Below are 23,112 nucleotides of genomic sequence, written 5' to 3'. Positions count from 1 at the left end.
CACAAACAGTCAATCTGATTTGCTTAATTTCTATGGGAATATACAAATTATTGATGACAAAGACCCCAAAGTTCACAAACTTGGTCATTAAGTAATTGTGTGTTAGGGTTAGAAAAAGTGGCCGGAGCTAACACCAGCCAAATACATACCTTGGCAACGCCAATTCATCAGCTATTATTCATAAAAGTGGATGGAGCCTACAAAAGCCAATCAAAATTCATCTATTGATTTTCAAGGGAAGTATTTCATTACTGCCATTCTTGCACTGTTAATGCCACAAGCCCCAAACTGGGTACAGTTATTTATTGGGTGACTGGGGTTCAAATGCAGAAAAGGGGTGGAGACACAAACAACCCATCAGATTTGTTTCATTTCAATGCAAATTATTGATGCCAAAGACTGCAAAGCTCACAAATTTGGTCACTGAGTAATTAAGTAATTGTCTGTTACTATTACAAAAAGTGGGCATAGCCAACACCAGCCAAATACATACACGGGCAATGCTGGGTCATCAGTGGGTGGAGACAAATAGAAATTTCACTGGGAAAATGTAAACTGCAGCCATTTTTACACTGTTAATGGCAGGGTTCTCAAACTTTGCACAGTTGCTCACTGGGTGACTGGGATTAATATTCAGAAAAGTGGGTGGAGCCTACAAAAGCCAATCAAAAATTCACTTATTGATTTTCAAGGGGAATACTTCATTGCTGCCATTCTTACATGGTTAATGGCTGAAACCTCAAACCTGGTACAGTTGGTCATTGAGTGACTGGGGTTCAAATTCAGAAAAGGAGGTAAAGTCACAACCAGCCAATCAGATTTGTTTCATTTGAATGCAAATTATTGATGCCAAAGACCGCAAAGCTCACAAGCTTGGTCATTAAGTAATTGAGTAAATGTGTTTTAGGGTTAGAAAAAGTGGGCGGAGACAACACCAGCCAAATACATACCCGGCAACGGCAGGCCATCAGCTAGTAATAATCTAATTGCAGACCAAACCACATTTTCATGCTAAACATTAAAGAAGGAGTGTGGGGGGGGGGGGGGGAATTGTCTCCACTTTACCAGTGAATGAGGATTCTGCTTTAACCTGGATCTGCCCCAGCCCAGCCATGCAGAGCACACGCTGGAAGCATGCATTGGAAGTGAGCTCGTATACAGTATAGTGAGCCAGAAGAGCACTCTGTATGACGGGTGGGAGCGGCGCTGTAAGGAACGACATCAGTGAGACACGCCTTTTGCTCTGTCTTTCAGTTCAAAAGTTGGGGATGGGCTCATCTAGGTGTATATACAGGGGTCGAGTCCTGCGTGGACGCGGGTGAACGCCGTTCACCCACTTTTTCTTCAGAGTGAACGCCGTTCACCCTGGCTTGTGTGGAGGGAGCAGAGCAGAGAAGAGAAGGCGAGCTATGGGGACAGTGGGGATGGGCGGACATCCCCCCCCCCCCCCTCACCTTTGTGCTCCCCTTCCTGCCTCTCTCCCCTCCAGCGTTGTTAAGTGTCGGGCCGGCGGCGAAAGTGGGCGGAGACTTTCCGCCTTCTTCCAGCCGCAAGGGACGCTCCGCTCTGTGTGCGGCTAGAAGACCAGACTAGCCGCACACAGAGCGGAGCGTCCCTTGCGTCTGGAACGAGGTAAGTCTCCGCCCACTTTCGCCGCCGGCCCGACACTTAACGCTGGAGGGGAGAGAGGTAGGAAGGGGAGCACAAAGGTGAGGGATTGGGGGGGGGGGGAAGATGTCCGCCCATCCCCACTGTCCCCATAGCTCGCCTTCTCTGCTCCCTCCGGGTGGGGGGCTGGGGGCACACCTGGGTAACCTGGGCACATATACCCCTGCCTACCTATACTGGGGACATATACACCTGCCTACCTATACTGGGGACATATACACCTGCCTACATATACTGGGGACATATACCCCTGCCTACATATACTGGGGACATATACCCCTGCCTACATATACTGGGGACATATACACCTGCCTACATATACTGGGCACATATACCCCTGCCTACATATACTGGGCACATATACCCCTGCCTACATATACTGGGCACATATACCCCTGGCAACATATACTGGGCATATATACTCCTGGCAACATATACTGGGCATATATACCCCTGGCAACATATACTGGGCATATATACCCCTGGCTACATATACTGGGCACATATACCTCTGGTTACATATACTGGGGACATATACCCCCTGGCTACATATACTGGGCACATATACCCCTGGCAACATATACTGGGCATATATACCCCTGGCAACATATACTGGGCATATATACCCCTGGCTACATATACTGGGGACTACTATACTCATGGCTACTTATACTGGGGACACCTCTAGACCTGGCTACCTGGGGGTACCTATTTTGGGGGAACTGCTGTCAGATTATCTGCATTTTTGTGGAACCGCTGTTATGTATTTTGGGGAACAGCTGCCAGATTATGTGTGTGTTAGGGGAACGGCTGCTGCCAGATTACGTGTATTTTGGGGAACAGCTGCCAGATTGTGTATGTTTGGGGGACCACTACTGCCAGATTATATGGCTTTTGGGTGTTACGTGTATTTTGGGTGATCCACTGCCAGGTTTTGCGTATTTTGGGGAACTGCTTCCAAATTATGTGTATGTTGGTGGAACTGCTGCTGCCACATTGTCTATTTTGGGGGAACCACTTCCATATTATCTGTATTTTGGAGGAACTTCTACCAGATTATGTGTCTTTTTGGTGAAATGCTGTCAGATTACATCTATTTTTGGGGGATACACTACGGCAGAGCTCAAACTTCCTCGGCAGACCTTTTACATCACTGCTAAGGTCATGTATATTTGGCCCCACCCATGACCACGCCCACGGGGTGCTTGACCTCGCCCATTTTTTGGCGCGCCACGCAGGAATTCTCCGAGTGAGTCCACTCACTTCTTTTCCCAGGACTAGACCCCTGAGTATATACAGTACCGGTATATAAAAGTGTACTCTTGTAATAAATAACATTTTCACTGAACAAAATCAGTGGGAGGGGTGCATTTGTTTGGCACTGCTCTGTTTTATATATTTACAGGCAAATGCAAATATTCTGTATGAACGGCTGTGGAGTCTCTTGTTGGACCAGAGGAACGCTTCTCCTCCAGCCAGGAATGCTCCCTGCTCTTTTTCCTGGTTTTGCTGTTACACTTTGTATTTAAGTTTGACACCCCTGCCGAAGAGGGAAGCCTTTAGATTCATCAGAGGCTTCCCACATACTTCAGAAGACCACCAATCCAGCGCGAGGACACAGTGGAAACTCGCGGCCGCACCTGTCTGAACGAGAAAGACTACACTGCACCTCGCGCAGTAGCCAGGGCTGAGGAGTGGGAGGTATTTTAGAGGTACCAGAAGGAGGGGGAAAAAAAATGCACCGAAACCGATTCTTAATAAATTTAAACTGTTATTAAAGTGAAATTATGATAAAATGGTACCTTTCTCAAATAATAGGCATGTGGAGTTGGTCCACAAATTATCCGACCCCAACTCCCCCGACTACTCTAATTTGCACAGAACAAGCTTGTTGATGGAAAGCATGCAGCATAAAAGGCATTTCATCACTGCCAAAGCTTAGGAATTTTAAAGAGAATCTGTACTCTAAAATTCATACAATAAAAAGCATACCATTCTATTCATTATGTTCTCCTGGGCCCCTCTGTGCTGTTTCTGCCTCTCCCTGCTGCAATCCTGGCTTGTAATTGCCATTTTTATGCAGTGTTTACAAACAAAAGACATAGCAAGTGATACGCTGAGAGTAGCTCAGTGTGTGAGTCATACAGAGTGTACAGGGGGCCTGGAGAGGGTGTGTATAGCTTCTATCCAATCACAAGCAGCACAGCACATTCCAGCCTGACTGCCTCAGCCCGACAGAGGAGAGAAGATTAGATGATATAACAGAGAAATCACAGCCACTGTGCAACTAGGAAAGGCTGCAGTATGCCAGAGCACATTAGAACAGGTATAGGAACTTATAGGATAAAAGAAATAAGGCTCAACATTTTGTTACAGAGTCTCTTTAAAGCTTTATTAAGATGGTATCTGCTTTTGGGACAAAAAGCTTCTGGCCAGGAAGCTGACACTCTACCCTGTTTATACTGGAGGGGTGTGAATAGAAAATTGTCAGTTACTGAGGATCTATGAACTGCTGTCAGTGAGAGAATTGCACCAGAGGATATGTGACTGACTATTGCATATTTTCGAATAATTGTACAACCGGTTCTGTTAAATGAAAACTATATGAAAGGAAAGTGCAGTGTGAGACATTCGACAGACCCCAGACATAAGGAGGAACACACAAGGAAAGAGTTAGCCGGCCCTTTAGTGGAGGAGGGGCGAGAAGTTGGTGGAACGCACAAACAGCCAGTGTGACCAGGAAGTATCCAGCCGGTGCTAGACAGGAGTCCTGCTCATTCGATGGCTGCACACTTTGCAGCCGGTAGTTCAGGATTACAGCAAGTTGGCATTTTGTTTGATCCGTCACCGACGTAGGAGCATTTAGACATTGTTACCCTCCAGGAACGGGCCACAGAGCGATTGTGTAAGGATCCCTCCTGTAGCATGTCCTGTCGGTTGCAGCGAAGCTGTAACCGAGCAGTTTTGATTTCTCAGCTTGCATTTGGTTGCATTTGCAATAAGACTCATTGCCATCTGCAATCACTTTGCAGTTCAGAGCAGCTCAGGATGTTGTCATGAATCTACCGATGGCTTGCTGCAGTTAAAACTGCAGCCAGACAGTTCTGGATTTCCTACATGCATGTTGTTGCATAATAATATGGCATGCATTTGTAATGAGGATTAAGTGATTACCATTCAGCTGTGTGGGAATTTGCATGTCTGCTCTCATTGGCTGATGCCCATAGAAAAGCCTGCTCCTCCTCTCACACCTTGCCTGTCATAGCGTTCAGCCTTGCCTTAGCTGGCTGCTGGGTTCCTTATGTGAAGTTTGAATTGTATTGCATTACCTTGCCCTGGTTGGACATTCACTGCACCCACAGGGGTACAGTGAAGTCTTTCCGATCCTGATAGCTTGGAGACTGCCTTCACCACGTTGGTGACTGGTAGTATTGCTGCTAGTCCTGTTCATGTGGACGTAACTATAGCTGCGGTTGCTATTAGTTACGTTCCTTCCTGTTTTCTTTCTGAACCTGTGTGGATGTTTGCTATTGCTGGAGCAGCGATTAGATTGGCAAACAATCCTGTCTGTCTGTTTCTGCTGGTCCTGTTCCTGTGGACGTGACTATAGCTGCGGTTGCTATTAGTTGCGCTCCTTCCTGTTTGTCTTGTCTGTGTGAAGGTTTGCCATCACTGGGGCAGAGATTAGATTGGCAAGCATTCCTTCTGTCGGTTTCTGCTGGTCCTGTTCCTGTGGACGTAACTATAGCTGCAGTTGCTATTAGGTACGCTCCTACTTGTTTGTCTTGTCCGTGCCAGTGTGGATGCTTGCTATCGCTGGGGCAGCGATTAGTATGGAAAGCATTTCTTCCGTCTGTCCTTGTTTACTCAGTGTGGTGGACATCAGATGCTCAGTGCGGCGGTCGCACTGAGCAACCATTGTGTCCTGTTTATTGCAGCGGTTGTTAGAAGCTCAGAGCTGTGGTCGCTCAGAGCAATCTAGCGCCATTGTTCATAGCTCCTGGTGTGATCTCTGTAATCTCCTCCACAAGGGCATTCCGCTCTATTTCCTGATATCACCCAGCTGCATAGTCTTGCTTTGCCCTGGTGGTACTCCGGTTTTCCCGGCCTCAGCCTCTATACCTTGCACGTTAAGACCTGGGAGTAACCAAAGTCAGGAGACATTCAGTGCCCAGTTCAAGCGGGGGCTTGTCTATAGGTGAAGACCGTGGGCCGAAGCTCAGAGCTACGGCACTAGATTGGGGTATAGTGGCTGAAGGAAAACAAGAGATCTGCCAGGCATTACAGATTGTACAGTGGTTCAGGTACTGCCTTTTATTAGTCGTGCTGAAAAGTCTCTAAATCCTTAGGAACTTTGTTTATGGATTTGATACAGGATACTCGTGTTTATCCATTCTCAGGCTATTTATCACTGCTTGTGACAAGTGTCTTATCTGAAACTGCAGGGCTGAGGATACTCTTCAGTCTCTGGCACTCTACCGTGGCAGCCATCCTGGCCTGTCATTGCCAACGTGAATGCCTCAGCATGTCGTCTGTAGAATAAGATTCAATGGAGCCCCATATGAGCTGGGTTCCAGCATGTAGCCCTGCCACTTTGCAGAAAAAGACCTCTATCATTTTCTATATCGGATAGAGATTTTAGCCATTTTCTGCAAGGGGGAAGCAGATCTATGCATCCGAAGCCAGCTCATATGGGGTTTATTTATTCTGTATTGGGCTCTATTCACAAAACTTCTCAAATTATTGCCTAATTGATAAAAATAACCTTTCAGCACAAGCAAATAATCACTCAAAGTAATTTGTTCCTGATTAACTTCATGTCAATATTACTTTTCTTACCTTAATTATATTGTATTTTTGCTCTTTGGGAGCTTAAAGGGGTTCTGTTAGGGGTTTCTGAGGAGAAAAACAGACCCTTACCTTCGGCTTCTATCAGCCCTGTGCAGCGGTAATGTCCCACGCCGTCCTCTTCCCATCTGCTGTTCTCCGCCGCCGGCCCCGGTCTAAGCGGCATGGGATCCAACTGCGGCTGCGCTGCAGTCGCGGCGCACCCGCTCGCTTCCGCCTGCGTCATCGGAAGCTTACTGCGCAAGCGCAGTACAAGGCTCCGTTGTACTGCGCCTGCGCAGTAAGCCTCAGATGACGCGAGCGGAGGCACGGCAACGCGCATTATTCGTCTGTGTGACAGACGAATAATAGCCCGGTGCCGGCTGCGGGGAACGGCAGATGGGAGCAGGACGGCGTGGGACATTACCACTGCAGGGGGCTGATAGAAGCACCAGGTAAGTGGCAGTTTTTCTCCTGAGGAAGCCCCACAGAACCCCTTTAACCACTTCACCACTGAGGGGTTTGACCCCGAGCAATTTTCACTTTTCAGCGCTCCTTCCATTCATTCGTCTATAACTTTATCACTTATCGCAATGAAATGAACTAGATCTTGTTTTTTTTCCGCCACCAATTAAATTATTATTATTTTATTCTAAATGTGTTTTAATGGGAAAAAAGGAAAAAATTGGGGGAAAAAAATTATTTTTAAGTTTTCGGCCATAATAGTTTTTAAATAATGCATGCTACTGTAATTAAAACCCATGAAACGTATTTGCCCATTTGTCCCGGTTATTACACTGTTTAAAATTATGTCCCTATCACAATGTGTGTGTGTGGGGGGGGGGGGGGGGAGGGAGGTAATGAGTTAATTTATAATGTAAAGCTATGTATTTGTATATGAAAAATGCTTTTGGGTGCAGGAAGTTCAGGGAGGCTGGGAAACTTTTTCTCACAATGATCGCGCTGCTTCTCATAGAAGCAGCCAATCATTGCTGGGGGGGCTGAGATCAACAAACGGTTTTTCCCATTCATTGATCTCCGGGTGAGCGGCCGGCGGCGTGCACGAGCGCGGGGGTGCGCGGACAAGGGCGGGGGGTGCGTGTATCTACGCTCCTGGTGGGGAAAGGGTGTTAAAGGGAACCAGAGAGGATGAAGTATACATACCTGGGGCTTCCTCCAGCCCCATACGCACGGATCGCTCCCACGCCGCCGTCCTCCGCTGCCTGGATCCGCCAATACCGGGTCCCGTCATTACCGCCAGTCGGCCGGCGGATGCGGCCAATTCTCCGCATCACAGGGTGCTCTCCATACAGTTACGCATGTGGCTGCCTACTGCGCAGCCGCATGCGTACGGGTGTGGAGGGAGCCCCTGTGATGCGGACAATTGGCCGCGTCCGCCGGAAGTGACGGGACCCGGTACCGGCGGATCCAGGAAGCGGAGGATGGCGGCGTGGGAGCGATCCGTGCGTATGGGGCTGGAAGAAGCCCCAGGTATGTATGAAATCTTTTTCTATTTTAGCTGGCCATTCGCCTCTGGTTCCCTTTAAAAAGGAGCGTAGATATACTGTACCCGTGGTGGTAAAGTGGTTAAAAAAGTAACAGATAAGGTGAAAACTGACGAAAACGGGTGAAAAAGCTTTGTGAATCATGCCCAATGGGCTCTATTCACAATACTTCTCATAAATGACTTCTCGCCTCATTGATAAAAATAACCTTTTTGAGCACATTTACAAGCAAAAATAATCATTAAGGCTTTGCTCACATCTAAAGTTGCAATCGCTGAGGCCAGCATTTTGCGATTTTGTGAGTGATTTTTTTTTCCCCCTCCCGCCGCTTGCCAGCGCTTTTGTAGAGCGGTTTGTTTCTTTGACCCAGAAAATAACAAATACAATGTATTTATTCTCTAAAGCGCAAACACAATCGCTACACAAAGCGATTTTGTGAGCGTTTTGCGTTTTTCCTATCCCTTCCATTGTAGCAAAATTGTCCTAAAAATGGTACAGGCAGCGCTTTGCTGAGTGGATCAGAAACAAACCGCTCAGATGTGAACACTCTCATAGGAAATCTTTGCACAAACTCTTTCAGGGTGATTTTGAAAATAGTCGGCGCTTAAAAGAAAAACAACGTAAAACACCCTAGGTGTGCACAAGCCCTCAAAGTAAGTAGTTCCGAATTAACTTCATTTCAATATTACTTTTCTTACCTCAATAATATTATATTTTTGCTTTTTGGGAGCTTAAAAAAGTGACAGATAATGTAACGTGTAGTGTCATTAGTAGGAATGGTCAGCGAGACGCAAATAATTTTGTGTTAATGCAGGTTTATGCTAATTTGTATGCAGATTTATGCACTCCCTTTATTAAATTTGACGGTTGGAGACTATAAATTAAGTTGTACAGTATTACTATACTTTTACTACTATTACTATACATATGCTCTCCCTGCATAGCTGTTGTAAATCCACTGAGAATGTTGTGCACATTGAACACAGAGGTGTTGTCTATCACCCATAAATCTGGTTCAGATTGTGAATGAAGAATGTGTAATAGAGGAAGAATCCCCTAATTCCCCTGCAGAGTATCTGCACATCACTCTTACATGTACCCACACTTACATTGCCTAGGGCCTGATAGATGTTCTTTGTACCCGTCTGAACCCTTTACAAGTACTCTTACCAAGGACTAGTTATGAATTCTATTTAACAGCTACTCTACAGTTCTATACTAAGTTTAGTTAAAGTGCATATCTGGTGGCGTACCTATAATTAAGCCACCAGGAAAGTCGAAGCCTTCTGCAGAGGGAGATTTGAACGGTGGTGACGGAGCTGGAACGAGTGGCCCGTGAGGTAAACGGGCAGGCTCTATAGGACCCAGAGCCTTCCATCTCAATAGGTAAGAATGTTTATTTTTATATTCGCTTGAGGATTGCTTTAAGAAGAACTAAACATTCGGCAGAAAGCCTCTGTGGCGTCAGGCCAGCGTGCGGCGGATTACCTGCTGATCCGTGTGCCGTGTCTGCTCTGGTAGGAAGTCCATGGTGGTGGGTTGATCAGGAACTATAGCTTTGGGCTTTCTTTCTTCAGCTTTTAAACCTCTAAACTTCAAAGATGACCTGAGGTTACCTTCACTGCTGAGCCCTAAAAAACAGCACAAAGAAACAATAGCGTCACCACCCTCATCAGGCAGCAATACAGATAAACTGTGCACTATGTGGCAAGTATGTAGAGCAATACTTTTGGTCTAACTATGCAGAGTCATTTAAGAGAAACCATAACCAAAAATCGATCATCCTATTCAGTAGCTGATAACCCCTTTCCCAGGAAAAAACTTTTCCTTTTCACAAACGGATTGTCAAAGGGCTCTGTATGGCTGATATTGTGGGAAAACCCCTCCCACAGTGTGATGTCAGGACCATCGTTCTGACATCACACTGTGGGAGCCTTGTTGCATCGTGGGAAATAACAGCTGTTTTCTAACTGCGAAAAAAAAACAAGCAGCATCTCCTTCCACTGACATACCTGCCAGCTGTAAAAATGTCACCATGTGATAACGTTCAGAATATAAATCAGGAAGAAGAAAGGTTTTACAATGATTAAACACTGACTAAATAAGTTATTCATAATTATTGTAAACACGAAGCACTTTTTTATTACATTATTTTCACTGAACTATTTTCCCCAACATTGTCCCCCAGTACCACCAACAATGCAGTCTTTGTGGAATGTCACAGGTAGATATTAACCACCCTGGCGTTCTATTGATTGTGCCAGGGTGGCTGCGCAACACTTTTTTTTTTTTTTTTTTTTTTTTTTAAATCATGTAGCTAGCCTAGCACTAGCTACATGATAGCCGCTGAGCAGCGGCATCCCCCCGCCCCTTCTGATCGCCTCCGGCAATCAGAGCAAACAGGAAATCTCGCTCAGACCGGGATTTCCTGTTTGGCTTCCCTCGACGCCATGGCGACGATCGTCGTGACGTCAGAGGGAGTCCCAATCCACCCCTCAGTGCTGCCTGGCACTGATTGGCCAAGCTGCGCACGGGGTCTCGGGGGGGGGGGGGGCAGAGCAATCCAGCGCGGCGGTCATGGACGAGCTGAGCTCGTCCATACCGCTAAGCTTTTACAGCACAGCTGAAACACTAATTATCTCACCTGTAAACATGTGCAGCTTCCTGTAGGTGGGCTTTGAGGACGGCATTGGGAAACACTGATGCAGATTATAATTGCCCCATCAGATTGCAGATGCATACATGATACTATGGTCCCTTGGATTATACTATAAAGGAATTCTACTGTATATAAATAAATATGTATAAATGAAGGGGTCACGCTGCGTACCTGGGATGTAAACCATTTCCTGCTCCTCATCAGAAGCTGGAGAGGACTTTAAGGAATACTGAAAGACTTTAGTGTGACAATTTCCTTCCACACTCCATGCTCAAGAATAGCATGACACTGGGGTCCGATCTACGCATACATCCTGTGCAATCCCCAAACAAGCAATATGTGCACAAAACCTGCCCTACCTACACCTCGGAGCTTGTTCACGGGTATAAACCAGGTCGTCCCCTCCGGTCCTCCAACTACCTTCGCCTCACAGCTCCACGCATTTCCCACTCCCATGTGTGCCTGCAGGATTTCTCAAGAGCTGCTCCCACCCATCAGACTTGCTCCCTCCTTCAACACATTAAAGCAAGCCCTCAAACCCCACCTCTTTAAATGGCCAACCCACCCCTTACCACACACTCTCTATTGAATATTTATTCCACAGCCCTACCTAATCTCCCCCCCCCCCCTTAGATTGTAAGCCTTTGGCAGGGTCCTGCCTTCCCTAGAGTATTCTACATGCTTGTGTGCTCCTTTCCTATGGCAGCCTGTACTTGTATTACTAGGCCTACCTAACCAGCCCAGAATTGCATAATCATGTATCTTATACAGTTTGCTTTTTATAACTTTGCACTATGTTGTATAACCTTGTTACATCTGTCATTCTTGTATCATTGTACTGTATGTATTTATTGTCCAGAACTGCAGAATATGTTGGTGCTTTATAAATACAATAAATAATAATAATAAGCAAAGCAATCAAAGGTCAGTTGTCCAGGACCTGCGGGGGTTGGCTGATGCCATATAAATGCAATGTCTGCTTGCTTGAGAATTACTATAAACAATAGGTCTAAAAATACTGCACTATTCCCGTACCATAAACTGTGTATTAACAATGGAATAGTCATTTAAAACTAATCGCATACAGAAACAACCAAAGTCCATTTGGACGCAAAGATGCAAACGTGCCCACATATAAATCAGTGCAGAGTGTTTGTACATACTAATGTGTTGAATTTTGCACAATGCACACAATACGGATAAGCAGTACTGAAGTTCCCGCTATTGTATCTGGCAACCGATGGAGTGGCAAAGATGAAAAGCCCCTCATGCTGCTGTGCAGCTCCCATGCAGTGTGACAGCCCCTCACACAGCTCTGCAGCCCCCCCGATACACCTCCATGCAGAGTGACAGCCCCTCACACTGCTGTGCAGCCCCTCACACTACTGTGCAGCCCCCCCCCATACACCTCCATACAGAGTGACAGCCCCTCACACTGCTGTGCAGCCCCTCATGCATAGTGACAGTCCCTCACACTGCTGTGCAGCCCATCATGCATAGTGACAGCCCCTCACACTGCTGTGCAGCCCATCATGCATAGTGACAGCCCCTCACACTGCTGTGCAGCCCATCATGCATAGTGACAGCCCCTCACACTGCTGTGCAGCCCATCATGCATAGTGACAGCCCCTCACACTGCTGTGCAGCCCATCATGCATAGTGACAGCCCCTCACACTGCTGTGCAGCCCATCATGCATAGTGACAGCCCCTCACACTGCTGTGCAGCCCCTCATGCATAGTGACAGCCCCTCACACTGCTGTGCAGCCCCTCATGCATAGTGACAGCCCCTCACACTGCTGTGCAGCCCCTCATGCATAGTGACAGCCCCTCACACTGCTGTGCAGCCCATCATGCATAGTGACAGCCCCTCACACTGCTGTGCAGCCCCTCATGCATAGTGACAGCCCCTCACACTGCTGTGCAGCCCCTCATGCAGAGCGACAGCCCCTCATGCAGAGCGACAGCCCCTCACACTGCTGTGCAGCCCCCCATGCAGAGTGACAGCCCCTCACACTGCTGTGCAGCCCCCCATCAGAGTGGCAGCCCCTCACACTGCTGTGCAGCCCCCCATCAGAGTGCCAGCCCCTCACATTGCTGTGCAGCCCCCATGCAGAGTGACAGCCCCCCACACACCAGTGCAGCCCCCCATGCAGAGTGACAGCCCCAGACACTGCTGTGCAGCCCCTCATGCACAGTGACAGCCCCTCACACTGCCATGCAGCCCCTCATGCATAGTGACAGCCCCTAACACTGCCATGCAGCCCCCCCCCCCCCCCCATGCAAAGTGACAGTCCCTCACACTGCTGTGCAACCCCCCCCCCCCCCATGCAGAGTGCCAGCACCTCACACTGCTGTGCAGCCCTCCCACATACCTCCATGCAGAGTGGTAGCCCCTCACACTGCTGTGCAGCCCCTGTAACACACCATTTCCCCTCATTCAGCTGCATACAGCTCAGTGAAAGCCCCCCACACTGCTGTGCAGCCCCTCACACTGCTGTGCAGCCCCCCCATACAGAGTGCCAGCCCCCCACACTGCTGTGCAGCCCCCCTATACACCTCCATGCAGAGTGCCAGCCCCTCAAACTGCTGTGCAGCCCCTGTAACACATCATTTCCACTCATTCAGCTGCATAGAGCTCAGTGACAGCCCCCCACACGCACGCTCCTCCCCTCCCCCCACATGCTGCCATAGAATATAATGTAATAGACGTACAGGGAAAGGATACAATCGTGACTCCAATACGCCGCTGCTCCCTCCCCGGCAACATCCGCCATCTTCAAACCCCCGCCACCCCTCCCGCTTCCCACAACCACCGCCGTGCCCTGCCCCTCACACCGCCCGCCTCGCTCACTGGCCAGCGCTCGCCACGCCCTCCTAGCCATTGGCTCTCACACACGCCGCTCAGGAAGCGCTTATTTACAGACGTTGGTGACGCGCCGTCGCGTCTGCTGCTGCATTGTGGGAGGGAAGTTCCATCAACCTCATCTCACGTGACGGGAGCGCCGCTACAGACTACAATCCCCGGCATGCCTAGCGCGGGGGAGGGGGGAGATATCCCGGCGTGCAGTGCGGGGAAGTTGTATATCCTGGATACTGACTACATGAAGAGTGGGTGGAGTGTGTTGAGGGGGTGGAGCCTTGGCAGAAGGGATGGGTTTGTGATAATAGGTATGTCATGTAGTATATGTAATTATTATTATTATGGCTTTATTTCCTGTGTTTAGGTTGGCGTTGCCGGGTTTTCCTGCAGTGGATGTAGAGAGATGTGAAGGAGGGATGGAGGAGGCTGGGAGAGGTGATTTCAGGTATCACAGGGGGGGTCTGTTAGGGTGGCTAGTCACAAAGGAAAGTGGAACTTAAAGGATACTCTGCCTGAAAGAGTTAAAGAGATTCTATAATAACATTTTCAGCCTTATGTCTTCTATCCTATAAATTCCTATACCTGTTGTAATGTGCTCTGGATTGCTGCAGCCTTTTCTAGTTGCCCTGTCTCTAATCTATCTAATCTTCTTTTCTTTGTCGAGCCAGGGAGGAATGTGCTGCCTCTGCTGTGATAGGGACAAGTTGTGCATGCCCCCTCCAGGCTCTGTGTGTGTGCTTTGTTTATCCCTCACAGACAGGTCTCTGCTCTCTTTTTCAGCTTGTCTGAGGGGGAGGGAGCTGCCTGTCACATGCTGAGAAACTGTGAAAATTCCTGACTGGAGTGCAGATAATTCACTATATAATAAAAACTTGTAGTGTACTGTAACATGAGATAGATGGATATAGATAAATATCTATAGATATATACATACATACATACATACATACATACATACATACATACACAAACATCACTTCCTGGTTAGCGGCCATGTTTTTTTTGTAAACACTGCCTAAAACTGCCGATTAAAAGCCAGGATCGTAAGCGGGGAGTGGCGGAAACGGCAAAGAGGGATCCAGGAGATCACAGTGACTCGAATGGTATTGTACAAATCGGATAGTACTGATTCTCTTTAAATAGCAGGTATAAGTGGCTGACGCAGTCCTGACTCAGACAGGAAGTGACTACAATGTGACCCTCACTGATAAGAAATTCCAACTATAAAACACTTTCCTAGCAGAAAATGGCTTCTGAGAGCAGGAAAGAGATAAAAAGGGTCAATAGTTCATACATTTTAGTTCTGGCATACTTCAATGAATGTGTCATTGAACAAAAACAATAAAACAGTTAAAACTTAAAAAGTAGGTTTCAACAGAAAATGAAACTGGAATATCTTGAAAAGTCATTTTTAGGAGAAGGAAGATAGATACAATCATGTATTTCATTCGTTTATTTTTGCCTCTGGTGTCCTTTTAAGGAGACCCAGAGATGAAGTAACAGCATAGATTTATACATACCTTGGGCTTCCTCCAGCCCCATCTGCACGGATCACTCATACGCCGCTATCCTCAGCCTTCTCTATCGCTGGTACCGGGTCTCGTAACCTCATAACTTCGGCCAGTTGACACAAGCGCAGCTCACTTCCTCCGTACCGCGATTGGCTGAAGTTACAAGCCCTGGTAACAGCGATAGAGAAGGCTAACGATGGCGGCGTGGGAGCGATCCACATGAGGATGGGGCTGGAGGAAGCCCGAGGTATGTATAAATCTATTATGTTAATCCATCACTGAGTCTCTTTAAAGTGAACCTTAACTGAAAATAATTAAGCTTGAGAGTTCAAACATTTGCGGGAGTTGTCAAGGATCTTACAGATCCTCTCTGCCGTGACAGTTGTTTGCGCAACATGTCTCAGAATATTGTTTAATCGCGCGCATGTGCCCTCGTTGTGAAATCGTGGAAAAGTTTGCTCATCGTGCCAAGAAGTTAATTACCAGTCATGGGAAAAATAGTGTGAAAAGTCACATTGTGAGTATGTGCTGCTAAAGGAAGTGAGAAAAATATTGTGGCTGCCATATTTGTTTCCTTTTAAACAATACCAGTTCCCTGGCATCCTGCTGATCTTATGGCGTCAATGTCTGAATCACATACCTGAAATATGCATGCAGCTAAACCAGTCAGTCAGAGCTTCTGATCTGCACCGTTGTTCAGGGTCTACGGCTATAAGTATCAGAGGCAGAAAATCAGCAGGACAGCCAGGTAATCGGCATTGTTAGTACGCCTCCGGTGAGCTGTGTGCAGGGTAACAAATTTGTTAAAAATCCATTTGTCATGTCGAGTCCATCTCCTCATGGGGGATTCTCAGTGTTTTCTTTGTTTTCAAAAGCATTTCCTGAATGGCAAAATGGCCAAAATAGTAAGATACCAGCCAGCCTCCCTAATGGCAGTTAGACTTAGCAACTGCTGTTCAGGAAATGCTTAAAAAAAAACTGAGAATCCCCCATGAGGAGATGGAGTGGTCCTTCAAAGTTCAAAGGTCATGATATGAGGCAGTTAAAAACCTCATCAGAAAGTGTAATGCCTAGTACACACAATGCAATTTTCCATCAGAGTAACGGTCGATTCGATTATTTCTGACAGGTCCGATCTGATTTTTTTCCATTTGATTTTGTATAGAACTGATTGGAAAATCGAGCAAAACAACGATCAGAAATAAGATCTGACATGGTGGAAATAATCGATGTAACTGTCAGTCTGATGGAAAATTGCATCCTGTGTACCAGGCATAGCAAGTAAACAGTTGCCCGATATAATAACTGGGTTGATGAATGTATGTAATGTAATTAGGTTGCTAACAGCAATGACAGTCAGGAAGGCTAGTTAAATGAATGTCCAGGGTCAGAATGGTGGTAGCCGAATGGAGACTGGTATGCACTTGCATGGCTGGAGTGAGCAGGTGCTGCTATGGCAGGCAGGGATGAGAACCATGGCTAAGGTGCTTAGCGCATTGTTGGCATTTGCTGGTCCTTGTGTGTATTTCCCTTCCTACACCATGGCCAATTCTGTTGTGTTTATTGGTCCTGCCCACTCTTTCCATTTGATCAGATGTCACTCTCTGGTTTGGGGCAGTGGGGAGGGTGTCCATGCTTAAGAATGTACAAATCTCAGGTATGTAATGCTGAACCTGGGACATATTGGGAGGGGGGGGGGGGGTGGCACAAAACATAGGGTTTTTAAACCCTGCTGCAAAGCGCACCCTACTTATAGTAGGTTAAAAAGAAATCTAGGCAGAGCTGAATAATTCAAACAATAATAGTATTTATTGTTCTATAATTCTGTTACATTTATATTTATATCTTTAAGAAGGTATTTGCAGAAGGGTTAGTAATTATGAGTAAGCATAGTGGCGTACCTAGGGCATTTGGCACCCGGTGCTGGGTATTAAAAGACACCCCCCCCCCCCCCTTAAAAAAATGGGCGTGGCCACAACCGGCAATAAATTGGGCGTGGTCATGACCGGATGAGGGTCGGAGCTAACTGTAATTTAAAGTATTAGCTAGTATAGTTGCCCCCAGTATAGCTAGTACAGTTGCCCCAGTATAGCTGCCCCAGTGAAGCTAGTATAGTTGCCCCCAGTATAGATAGTATAGTTGCCCCCAGTATAGCTGCCCCAGTGAAGCTAGTATAGTTGCCCCCAGTATAGCTAGTTTAGTTGCCCCCAGTATAGCTAGTATAGTTGCCCCCAGTATAGTTGTCCCCAGTATAGCTAGTATAGTTGCCCCCAGTATTGATAGTATAGTTGCCCCCAGAGCTGCCCCAGTATAGTTGCCCCCAGTATAGCTGCCCCCAGTATAGCTAGTATAGATGCCCCCAGTATAGCTAGTTTAGTTGCCCCCAGTATAGCTAGTTTAGTTGCCCCCAGTATAGCTAGTTTAGTTGCCCCCAGTATATTTGTCCCCAGTATAGCTAGTATAGTTACCCCCAGTATAGATAGTATAGTTGCCCCCAGTATAGATAGTATAGTTGCCCCCAGAGCTGCCCCAGTATAGTTGCCCCCAGTATAGCTAGTATAGTTGCCCCCAGTATAGTTGCCCCCAGTATAGCTGCCCCCAGTATAGCTAGTATAGCTGCCCCCAGTATAGCTAGTATAGCTGCCCCCAGTATAAATAGTATAGTTGCCCCCAGAGCTGCCCCAGTATAGTTGCCCCAGTATAGCTAGTATAGATTGCCTCAGTATAGCTAGTTTAGTTGACCCCAGTATAGATGCCCCCAGTATAGTTGCCCCCACTATAGCTAGTATAGTTGCCCCCAGTATAGCTGCCCCAGTATAGCTAGTATAGTTGCCCCCAGTATAGCTAGTAAAGTTGCCCCCAGTATAGCTAGTTTAGTTGCCCCCAGTATAGCTAGTTTAGTTGCCCCCAGTATAGCTAGTTTAGTTGCATCCAGTATAGCTGCTCCAGGAGGGGGGTAAGCAGCGCTAGAAGGAGGGGCAGTGGGGGCAGCGGCGGGGAGGGGGTAAAGATCCCCCCCTCCCTCACCTGGGTCCCCTCCTTCTGCCCCTCTCCCCCTCCAAATAACAGCGGGGGCAGCGGGCAACTTACAGGCAGGGCGGGCGGGCAGAGACTACTTACTTTACTTCTGCGTTCCAGCAGCTGGAGCGCTCCGTCGCCGTCACGTGCCTCTTGGGGGAGAGAGGCAGAAGGAGGGGACCCAGGTGAGGGAGGGGGGGATCTTTCCCCCCTCCCCGCCGCTATCCCTGTCACCCCTCCTTCTAGTAGTCGTAGGTGAGTGTGATGCACACCTTCAGTTGCCCAAAAGGGGATGTGCCAAGGCTTAGTCCAGCAGTACTCCAGACATTCAAACTTGAGAAGTTCTTCTCATGTCACCCCTCCTTCTAGCACTGCTCTTCCCCTCCTGCACTGTCTGCAATGGGGGGTAGTGGCGACACCCCCCTGGCTGGCTGTCACCCGGTGCGCCACGCCCCCCTGCGCCCTATTGTAGGAACGCTACTGAGTAAGCATCAACATTCTCACCAGTTGTAGCATCAACCGAAGAAGAGGGGACTCTGTCAATCCTCCGTAGGAGAAAAAACACCTGGCGACACAATCCATCACGTCTGTTGGTCTCAGAAAAGTCCCGGAGTCCAGGTGTTTTCCCAAACCAATTATACCCCTAAACCAGAGTTCCCCAACCCTGTCCTCAAAGCCCACCAACAGTACATGTTTTGCAGAAAATCACAAACATGCACAGGTAAGGTAATTAGTGACTCAGCAGAGCTGATTACATACCTCTGTGGATTTCTACAAAACATGCATTGTTCGTGGGCCTTGAGGACAAGGTTGGGGAACACTGCCCTAAACATAACACACTCACATAGCTTTGGAGTCGAGGAGTCGGAGCCATTTTGGGTACCTGGAATCGGAAGTTTCATAAACTGAGGAGTCGGGTGACTTTTGTACCAACTTCACAGCCCTGCACACGCAAGCACATACACATTCGCTATCGTAGGTTCGTGATCACAGTACAAACCTATGAAATCCGCTTCTACACAGCCAAGCGTGGACACCTTGTGCACAGGCAATGGACAGTTTGGTCTTCGGCCTTCATAAAGTATGAAAACATACTGTGCAAAAACCAGATAAAACTGATTAGAACAAGATAAAGGTGGAACTGCAATGGAACAAACATGTTATGCTGACCTAAAGTTAACTCCAGAGTAATTCCAGAGGCTTGAGGGTAACGCCAGGGCTCAAGTGTAACTTTATAAATCAGATGGGATGTGAACAGTAATCTTACTATATAATCCATACATACAGTCCATATATGTCACATGTGTATCACGGGGGGATCAGAATAAGAACTTGGAGCAAAGTAATTGGAAACGCTTTTCTGAATGCAGAAGCGTTTCCTGACACTGATGCTGTTTTCCTCCTCAGGGGTGATGCCTTGGCTTCCTGATCAGCACTGACTCCAGAATGGCTTCTCACATGGAGAAACTCACGCTGGGTATTACCAAGATCTTAGGTGAGAGACCGCAGTTAATACCGAAGCCTTAGTTCACTCTCCTGGATTGTTTATTGTTAATAGAGACAAATAGGGGTTGCTGCCATTGCACAGTTTTCATATTTGATGCAGCTGTTCCACAAAACTACCCTTGAAGAGTCAGTCATGTGACCCAGGATCCGTTCACAAACGCTTACAGCTGCAAGGAGAGCTCTGACACTGAGCCACGCCCCTGCCTCCACCCACTGCACCTAACAGAGTAAACATTCACTGCAGCTGCAACCATCATGAGACTCTCCTTAGCTGCAAAGCGGGACCCAAAGAGTTAATCTCTTAGCAGAGGGAAGAGGTGGGCTCCGACAGGTTATCTTTCCTGAGAGGGGAACACTAACTGGTGCCTCCTCCCCATTTCTACTTGATTGAGTTCTGTCAATAATGGTGAGGATAGGGGAGGAGTCTAGACAGCCTTCTCTCCAGTAAAATGGCTCTGTTATCGCAGCAGGTAAAGAAACTATGAAAGCTAGACAAGAAATGTTAGTATGTTTATTGCAAAGTGTAGAGGCATGCAATACACAAATCATTGTGCATTGCTAATTAATGCAATGCCAGGCAGACCCAATTTAGCTAGTGAGACTCAAAAATAATACAAATCTTTGAGAACTCTTTAAATGTCTACGTAAGCTATCTAAGCAAATATACTTCATAACATAGGCAAACTTTTAAATCACAGCCTGATGCATATCTCATGACCTGAAACCACTTCTTCAAAGGCCTTACAAGTCACAATCTACTGAACGGAGCGTAGAGTCCCAACCGGCTACGTTTTTATGGACGAGGGGTTGCGTTGCCCATTGCCGCGTACGGTGCAATGCGTTTAAATGTGTATCGAGTGGATACTGAACTGGTGCGCTCCGATACAAATGGAGAGAAAACAATGGAAACCAAGCCTAACAGTACTTTGAACTTGATATAGATAGCAGTTGCCTTATATGGGCAGTGTTCTCCCTATGCTCTTTTAGCCGGGTGCTCCACCCAGCTAATTTTGGGTAGCACCCAACTGTCATCAGCCCGCCTCTTCATCCTCCTCCTATGCTGTAAGCAGAGCTGCGCCGGCCCTGCATTCTCTTGTCGCACCCCACCCGGCTACTTTTTCATGCTGCCCGGATGAACAAAAAATCTGAGCCCACTCTATGGCAATTTAGGTGCACTTTAGACCTCAGATAGGTGGCTTGGCTCAGTCCCTTTCTCTTTATACACTGTGAATAAGCCCAATACCACTATAAGGGGATTACAGGGACTATCACACTATCGGGGAGCAAGATGAGGATGTTTGCTGTCCATGGTGGGCCTCCAGGAAGCATACCTTGCATGGGACCCACAATGTTTTCATGAATCCTGATAGCGACTCTCTATAAGCAGCTGTGCACACACTCACTTTTGGGATGTAACAATGTACGGAGTAACACTGACTGATATGTCCATGTCTTTTAGAGTCCTCTCCTGGAGTGACAGAAGTGAAGTTCGAGGTGATTTCCCCTGCAGAGCGGCAGGCTGTCGTCTCCTGGGAGCAGGTGGGTGTGATGTCATATTTCTGCGACATCCGCAGGCAGTTCTCGGTCTCTTTTACGGCTTCTATTCTGTTTAAAGAGGAACAGAACTCTTGCACAGGACAGAAGGAAAACAGAGAGGAATCAATGCATCCTGTATGTATTTAGAGAGTTTAGCTGTCTAGCCTGTCTAACCCCCTCTCACCTGTGACTAATCACAAGTGTAAATTGATCTCTCACATGTGTCAGCTGACTGCTGCCGCAGAGCAGCTAATTTGTAAACACACGATGATAACCCTATGTCTGCTTCCATGAAAGCAGGAAGTACAACACACTGCAGATTTATTGCAGGATTTGCTGTAACAAAGAAATCTTTTTCTTTAATGGTTATTATGCTGTTGCTTATCTTTTAGAGCAGAGGAAGTTCTGGGTTCAGGACAGGCAGGCAATGTGCATTGTTAAAAAAAATAATATGTCAGCCTCCACATGTCTTTCACCTCGGGTTCCTTTTATTGGTTTTGAGTTGATACACATTCTATATGCATTTTATGCAGCCTGGACTTGCTCTTTATAATAAAATAAAATGCTAGCTGTATCACATTTGGCTTCGATTTTCCATGTGCTGCAATAAATAAAAAAAAAAAAAATTACGCACAATTCCCTAAAATACAGGATGGAATATTGCATGAGGTAAAAATCTTAGTGAATTGTCATGATGATTTTTGATCATTTACTGAAATATTACCACATGTGTGAAAATGTAATGAACACTCAAAAAAAATAATAATAATAATTTTAGCATATGAGGTAATTTACCTGACACAATTTTTACCAAACAGGTTTTAGTGACTTGGCTGAAACTAGGATCAGTTCCCTTTTTAAATAACATCTTTATTGCACCTCTATACAGAAACATGGATGCACTCTACCAGAAGATCTGAAAAACTTTTACTTGATGACGGACGGCTTTCACATGTCCTGGTCTGTGAAGCTGGATGGTGAGTTTATTCTCTAGGAGTTTCGGGAAATTGATTTCAGCATAACTTTAGGCAGTGGGGGGTAAATTTATTTTACTGAGTTTCTGCTTAAAGGACATCGCTCCCGCTGATGTCACCAGGAGCGTACTACACAGGCCCAGTATGGTCTGTGCCTATGCTATACACTCCAGGCGACATCAGCGGGAGCGAGGACACTGCAATGCTGGCGCAGTGGTTTTCAGACTTTAAAGTCTGAAATTCCAGAAGTGAACCAGAGACGGGGCCGGAGCATCAGTGAGTGGCTGCGCGGACACAGAATGTCTGCGGGGGACCATTAGAAGCCCCGGGTAAGTTCAACTCATTTTCCCCCGACCCCAAACAGTATTCCTTTAATATACACTCACCTAAAGGATTATTAGGAACACCTGTTCAATTTCTCATTAATGCAATTATCTAATCAACCATTCGCATGGCAGTTGCTTCAATGCATTTAGGGGTGTGGTCCTGGTCAAGACAATCTCCTGAACTCCAAACTGCATGTCAGAATGGGAAAGAAAGGTGATTTAAGCAATTTTGAGCATGGCATGGTTGTTGGTGCCAGATGGGCCGCTTTGAGTATTTCACAATCTGCTCAGTTACTGGGATTTTCATGCACAACCATTTCTAGGGTTTACAAAGAATGGTGTGAAAAAGGAAAAAACATCCAGTATGCAGCAGTCCTATGGGCGAAAAGGCCTTGTTGATGCTAGAGGTCAGAGGAGAATGGGCCGACTGATTCAAGCTGATAGAAGAGCAACGTTGACTGAAATAACCATTCGTTACAACCGAGGTATGCAGCAAAGCATTTGTGAAGCCACAACACGCACAACCTTGAGGCGGATGGGCTACAACAGCAGAAGACCCCACTGGATACCACTCATCTCCACTACAAATAGGAAAAAGAGGCTACAATTTGCACGAGCTCACCAAAATTGGACAGTTGAAGACTGGAAAAATGTTGCCTGGTCTGATAGTCAGAATTTGGCATAAACAGAATGAGAACATGGATCCATCATGCCTTGTTA

At 46.9% G+C, this 23,112-nt stretch overlaps 2 protein-coding genes across 6 annotated transcripts in view; one reads left to right on the top strand and one right to left on the bottom strand.

Moving 5' to 3' along the window:
* KIAA1328 (KIAA1328 ortholog) overlaps positions 1 to 13,448 on the bottom strand; it is a 343,620-nt gene extending 330,172 nt beyond the window's left edge. For 3 of the 4 annotated variants that reach the window (XM_068251844.1, XM_068251829.1, XM_068251853.1), the window contains exons 1-3: positions 13,387 to 13,448; positions 10,831 to 10,866; positions 9,489 to 9,631 (exon numbers count right to left, since the gene is read on the bottom strand). In XM_068251844.1, coding sequence (XP_068107945.1) covers positions 9,489 to 9,631; positions 10,831 to 10,866; positions 13,387 to 13,435 — 228 coding nt within the window. In that variant the 5' untranslated portion in view covers positions 13,436 to 13,448. Of the gene's footprint in view, positions 1 to 9,488; positions 9,632 to 10,830; positions 10,867 to 13,373 lie in introns of all 4 variants that reach the window. The other variant, XM_068251837.1, reaches the window with a different exon arrangement.
* A 292-nt stretch (positions 13,449 to 13,740) lies between these two features.
* TPGS2 (tubulin polyglutamylase complex subunit 2) overlaps positions 13,741 to 23,112 on the top strand; it is a 19,366-nt gene continuing 9,994 nt past the window's right edge. The window contains exons 1-4 of one of the 2 annotated variants that reach the window (XM_068271938.1): positions 13,741 to 13,829; positions 19,458 to 19,545; positions 21,016 to 21,095; positions 21,982 to 22,069. In XM_068271938.1, the coding sequence (XP_068128039.1) occupies positions 19,497 to 19,545; positions 21,016 to 21,095; positions 21,982 to 22,069 (217 nt within the window). In that variant the 5' untranslated portion in view covers positions 13,741 to 13,829; positions 19,458 to 19,496. Of the gene's footprint in view, positions 13,830 to 13,896; positions 13,967 to 19,457; positions 19,546 to 21,015; positions 21,096 to 21,981; positions 22,070 to 23,112 lie in introns of those variants that run through there. The other variant, XM_068271944.1, reaches the window with a different exon arrangement.

Source organism: Hyperolius riggenbachi, chromosome 1, assembly GCF_040937935.1.
Source record: "Hyperolius riggenbachi isolate aHypRig1 chromosome 1, aHypRig1.pri, whole genome shotgun sequence".
Lineage (NCBI taxonomy): Eukaryota > Metazoa > Chordata > Amphibia > Anura > Hyperoliidae > Hyperolius > Hyperolius riggenbachi.
Note: the sequence above shows the minus strand (reverse complement) of the source record. Positions and strands in the feature narration are given on the sequence as shown.